The 6521-nt window shown below is 42.7% G+C and overlaps 1 protein-coding gene across 1 annotated transcript; it reads left to right on the forward strand.

Moving 5' to 3' along the window:
• Nucleotides 1–669: 669 nt before the first annotated feature.
• On the forward strand, nt 670–6212 carry LOC145410698 (uncharacterized). The gene is made up of 4 exons (XM_080280809.1): nt 670–803; nt 1731–1913; nt 5342–5454; nt 6016–6212. Exons 1-4 carry the CDS (start codon nt 689–691, stop codon nt 6094–6096), a joined length of 492 nt encoding a protein of 163 aa, XP_080136935.1. The 5' UTR covers nt 670–688; the 3' UTR covers nt 6097–6212.
• The last annotated feature ends 309 nt before the right edge of the window (nt 6213–6521 follow it).

Consider the following 6521-nt stretch of genomic DNA (forward strand, 5'->3'; position numbering starts at 1 on the left):
TGTACTCTAACTTGGCCTAAAATTGTCACCTCTCCATCGTGAATACTGATTTGCAATGAGAGGTTAATACTAGAAATGATGCTAGTCAGAGAAAGGATGTAGCGACGGAGCTTTGTCTTATCCTACCACTGAGATGCGTGAAATAAGCTGCAAAAAGACGTAAATCTGGGACAAATTAAGATTAAAAGGAATATAAGCACGAAATTTTACTAATTCTCCATTCCTCGTTCACCCTTCCCTCACTTTCCATCTCCATTCCCACACTTACTGCCCACTCATCCCTCATGCTCCCTTCCCTTACCTTTCCTACCACTTCCCCACTCACTCCCCACTCATCCCTTACTCTCCCTCCCTTTACCTGCCTTACCACTTCCACACTCATTCCCCAGTCATGCCCTATTCTCCCTCCCTTTACATTCTCCCACACTCTCACACTAATTCCTCACCTAAACCCCATATTCCCTCCCTTTACATTCTTTCCACATACTCTCTCTCTCTCTCTCTCTCTCTCTCTCTCTCCCTTTACCACTTCCCCACTCACTTCTCATACATCCTTCACTCTCCCTCCTCTTACTCACTTTATCAATTTCCCACTCACTCTTTCCCTCCCTTCACCCAGCTTCCCCACACCCACACCCACTTTCTCTGGCTCTCCCCTACAGGCACCACCACCACCACCACCACCACCATGCGGACGGCCCTTCTCGCCCTCTTTGTCGTGGGTCTTCTGGCCGGAGGATGTCAAGCACAAGTACTGAGGCTCCTGGACTGCATCGACCTTAGCATTCTTATTGAGTTGCTTAGTTAGTGGCTGTGTTTTGGTTGCGGTCTGATTGTCACTCATTCGCTGGTTCTCGTAATAACATGCATATTTCACTCACACATTCATTGGTGCACTGCTGGTATGACACACACACACACACACACACACACACACACACACACACACACACACACACACACACACACACACACACATTTCTACCTTCAGCAGGATTATTTCATTGTATTTATTGATTCAGTTATACATGTCATTCACAGCGACACTAAACCTAAAGCAGCTTAAAGATCGTTTCTGCCATAATATACTCTCACTCCATCAGTCTTAATTAGATCCCACAGACACTCGCACTCGCTTCACCCCATGCTTGTTCACTCATACTCCAATGGTGCTCCATGTCACTCATTCATTCACTCAATACTCACTTTTGGAGATTGGTGAAAGACAGTTTCAGAGACGTTCGAACTCAGGTTCTTTCTCATACTGACACAAGCTTACTATAAAGAAGGTGGTTTATTTGCATTATTTTATTATTAATCGATGGGTCTAATCTACCCAAAACTGTATTAGATAACACCCTAAGATTTATATTCCTATGCTCTAAAGTCTAAACCATTCGCACAGCCAAAGCTGCATATAAGGAAGAGCCTTTCTTCCTCTCTCTCTGCCACCCCGTTCCTTTCCCTTTCTCTCCGGCCTTCCCTGTCTTCCTCTGCCTCCCTCTTCCCCTGCCCCATTACTAACACTCTCCTAAAACCTCCACAGCCGAAGCAATAGGTGAAAGAGAGAATTCACCACCTCCAACTGTCAACCAAATCTTCTCCCTTTTTCTCCGTCCTTCCTGTTTCCTCTGCTGTCTCCCTCTTTCCTCCTCCCTCTTTCAGATGCCTTCCCTGCCTCGCTCGTTTCTACTCGCCTCTAATAACCCCCGTCTCCGAACCCTCTACAGTCAACCTATGTGATGGGCTTAATCTGTCTTGCCTGCTCAATGTGATACTATGCCTCCCGAAGCTTCTGACAATCGACGGAATCCTAAACCTTGACGTGGTGAACGCCTTAACGACTCTTTTGCCTGACTGCGCCAAAGACTTGGGGCTGGCGATCAACGTGGATGCTCTCGTTAACATTACCGGTAATGTCACTGTTTTATGCTGATTATCATAACGTCATTCTGTTTATTTTCATGTCACTCTGATTTACACTGATTTTCATAGTGATACTTTCTTTTACGCTGATTTTCATATTGTCACTTATTTTATGCTGATATTCATAGTCACTCTGTTTTACGCTGATTTTCATACTATTTTACTCCGGCTCTCATACCACAGCTTTATGTTATGTGATTACTCCTCCTCCCATACCCTACCTATATGTTATGTAGTTGTTTTACTCTGGCACTCATATCCTAACTTTATATTATGTAGTTGTTTTACTCTGGCACTCATATCCTAACTTTATATTATGTAGTTGTTTTACTCTGGCACTCATATCCTAACTTTATATTATGTAGTTGTTTTACTCTGGCTCTCATATCCTAACTTTATATTATGTAGTTGTTTTACTCTGGCACTCATATCCTAACTTTATATTATGTAGTTGTTTTACTCTGGCACTCATATCCTAACTTTCTATTATGTAGTTGTTTTACTCTGGCTCTCATATCCTAACTTTATATTATGTAGTTGTTTTACTCTGGCACTCATATCCTAACTTTATATTATGTAGTTGTTTTACTCTGGCACTCATATCCTAACTTTATATTATGTAGTTGTTTTACTCTGGCTCTCATATCCTAACTTTATATTATGTAGTTGTTTTACTCTGGCACTCATATCCTAACTTTATATTATGTAGTTGTTTTACTCTGGCTCTCATACCCTAGCTTTATACTATGTGTTTCTGTTTTACTCTGGCTCTCATATTCTTGCTTTATGTTATGCGATTGTGTTTTATTCTGGCTCCCATATCATAGCTTTATTTTATGTGGTTCTGTTTTACTCTGGCTCCCATACCATAGCTTTATTTTATGTGGTTCTGTTTTACTCTGGGTCTCATATCATAGCTTTATTTTATGTGGTTCTGTTTTACTCTGGGTCTCATATCATAGCTTTATTTTATGTGGTTCTGTTTTACTCTGGGTCTCATATCATAGCTTTATTTTATGTGGTTCTGTTTTACTCTGGGTCTCATATCATAGCTTTATTTTATGTGGTTCTGTTTTACTCCGGGTCTCATATCATAGCTTTATTTTATGTGGTTCTGTTTTACTTTGGGTCTCATATCATAGCTTTATTTTATGTGGTTCTGTTTTACTCTGGGTCTCATATCATAGCTTTATTTTATGTGGTTCTGTTTTACTCTGGGTCCAATACCAAAGCTTTGTTATTTTGGTGGCGGTACTATGGCTTTATTCTCACGACATGTTACTCATTCCAGGTTGGTGATGCCGGAAAGCAGGAGAAAGCAACTTGTCACTCTCATTCTGTTACTCAGCTGTCGTATTTAATGGTCTACGTAAAGCAGTCTTAAAATTACTCACACTCATGATCTTCGTACTCACGGTTTACCCCAGCTGCTTCACTTTTTGCCCATATAGATTACTGGCAGAGTCGTTCTCCCCTAAGCCACTTCATTCCAGTTTGCTATATTCCATACACGGTTCTCACACTCCTTGATGGTCACACCTCTAGAGTGGAAAATTTGTTTCAACACTATCCTTCCACCATCTTCTAGACCTCATCATTTCCCTCACGCACTCCACTTCAGATCAGTATCCTTTCACAATCTGCCACCACCCATAACATACCCTGATCTGCCCTTTCCATTGCACTACGCCTACCCTTACATGTTCCTGGTCTTCCGCGCTCTTTCAATGTCCTATCTCACTCTGCTACGTCATCTAACTCCTCAAACATACCTGTAGCACTTAATCACACGAGCTTCCACCCTTTTTCGGTCTCTAATATTAAAAGGTCAAAGATCACTCCTTGCATCCATACAGGACTATCAGGGTCACATTGCTTTCCTACCCTGAAACCATCTCCCACATACTTAAAAGTACCCTAATATGCCTCTTCTTCTGTCCTACAGATTGTTTCAGTTCCCTTAATTCCATCTGCTTCTCTGGCCACCTTTAAATACCTAAAATACTTCATTTACTCCAATTCTTTCCCGAGCAGGTTTACATAGTGTTCTACTCCAATTGTCTATTACACCTCATCACCTCGGCTTTTCTTGTATTCACTAAATTTCTTCTCTTTAATGCGAAAACTTGTATTTTTTTGTTTATTCTGGCAAACTGGATTCAAGTCATTCAGTGTGATGAATCTGTTTACTCTTCTGGCTAATATATTTTTCTTGTGGTATGGTGAATCAGTTAATCTTCTGGCTCATTGGTTTGTATCTGTGGGATGCAGAGTTAAGTCAACTATAAGACAATGACGGTAACGATGACGAGGATATTACACTGATTCCTAAAATACTAGTGAGAAAGATATATTCTCTCTCAGTCACAACCCCCTTCAACTTTCCCCCTCACTCCTCACCGATCTGCCATGCAATGCTTCCTCTGCACTACCCTGTCTTACCCTGCTTTCCCGTATAATATCCTGCCCTGCCCTAGGTTCTTTAAAACTACCATGCCCTGCCCTGCCTTCCTATTCATTACCCTGCCCTGCCGTTCTCTACATTACCCTGCCCTATGTTCCTCTACGTTACCCTGCCCTGCCTTCCTATACATTATCCTGCCCCGCTTTCCTCTACATCACCCTACCCTGCCTTCCTATACATTACCCTGCCCTGCCTTCCTATACATTACCCTGCCCTGCCTCTACATTACCCTGCCCTGCCTTCCTATACATTACCCTGCCCCGCCTTCCTCTACATTACCCTGCCCTGCCTTCCTATACATTACCCTGCCCCGCCTTCCTCTACATTACCCTGCCCTGCCTTCCTATACATTACCCTGCCCTGCCTTTCCTACATTACCCTGCCCTGCCTTCCAATTCATTACCCTGCCCTGCCTTCCAATTCATTACCCTGCCCTGCCTTCCTATTCATTACCCTGCCCTGCCTTTCCTACATTACCCTGCCCTGCCTTTCCTACATTACCCTCCCCTGCCTTCCTATTCATTACCCTGCCCTGCCTTCCTATTCATTACCCTGCCCTGCCTTTCCTACATTACCCTGCCCTGCCTTCCTATTCATTACCCTGCCCTGCCTTTCTCTACATTACCCTGCCCTGCCTTCCTATTCATTACCCTGCCCTGCCTTCCTATTCATTACCCTGCCCTGCCTTTTCTACATTACCCTGCCCTGCCTTTCCTACATTACCCTGCCCTGCCTTTTCTACATTACCCTGCCCTGCCTTCCTATTCATTACCCTGCCCTGCCTTTCCTACATTACCCTGCCCTGCCTTCCTATTCATTACCCTGCCCTGCCTTCCTGTTCATTACCCTGCCCTGCCTTTCCTACATTACCCTGCCCTCTGCGTTCTTTTAAACATCAGGCAACACCCCTATCACTTGGCCTAATCAACCTATCCCTTTCCTCTACCACAGTCAACACATCATGTCCGCTACTCTTGGATGTCTTGGCCGAAGTCTTTGTCGGTGTGAACATCACTTTAGAACTCCCGAAGCTCCTCATCTGTATAGAGGATAAGCTTGGCAATGTGAGTACGATATGGGTAGAAGGGAGGATGGAGAGAGAGAGAGAGAGAGAGAGAGAGAGAGAGAGAGAGAGAGAGAGAGAGAGAGAGAGAGAGAGAGAGAGAGAATTACCTGGTAGATTGTAGGTCATAGAAAAAGAAGCAAATAGTCTTTAGATACGAAGCTTACTTTCTCGATCATTATCACTCTTCTGTGGAAATTTTACTATAGGTGTTACACTGTAGTTGTTATAAACTAAAAAAAAAAAAAAAATTCTATAACTTATCCCTAACTTGAAAAAAAAAAATCCATAACCCTAAAACTTCTCTCTCTCTCTCTCTCTCTCTCTCTCTCTCTCTCTCTCTCCCTAAGCTGAAAAAAAGATCCATAACCTCTACAAATTCTCTCATTCTCCAGCCTGAAAAAAAAAAAAAAAGATCCATAACCCCTATAACTTCTCACGCTCTCTCTCACCTGATAAAGGTCCATAACCCCAATAACTTATTTCTCCCTCTAACCTGAAAAACGATCAATAACCCCGATAACTACCTCTCTCTCTCTCTCTCTCTCTCTCTCCTCCACAGCTGGATGCCTTCGAGAAATGCTTGAAAGGTGGAATTATTCCTCTTCCCATTCCTATTCCTCCTATTCCTCTTCCTATCTGAACACATGGAACCCGCTGAACCGACCTGAACGCACGTGAACCGGAACCAGGACCTATCTCCATTCTGTGTGTTTGTGTTTGTGTGCGCGCACGTGTGTATGTGAATAAATCCAATGCAGCATCTTACATTTGTTTTATTACCTCACTAATAAACAGATTGTAATTATTTTTTACCCAGTTCTGATTAATGGTAATTTAAATGATGAAAAGTATTATATAAATTCATTTGCACTTGAACTCCGAAGAACGGTAATGCATAAATATATATAATTCCCTTTTCAACCTAACCCTTAATGGTAGTTCTTCAGGAGAACACTGCTTTGTCTTGGTGCTGAAGCCTGTGCATTCCAGTCAGCAAAGGAACTTTACTAATCAGGTGCAACCACACTGGGAAGTTTCATTACTAGGGATGAGATGAAAAGTGTT

The sequence above is a fragment of the Coenobita brevimanus genome, chromosome 86 (assembly GCF_032717465.1).
Source record: "Coenobita brevimanus isolate Jiangsu-jjx chromosome 86, ASM3271746v2, whole genome shotgun sequence".
In the NCBI taxonomy this organism is placed as follows: domain Eukaryota; kingdom Metazoa; phylum Arthropoda; class Malacostraca; order Decapoda; family Coenobitidae; genus Coenobita; species Coenobita brevimanus.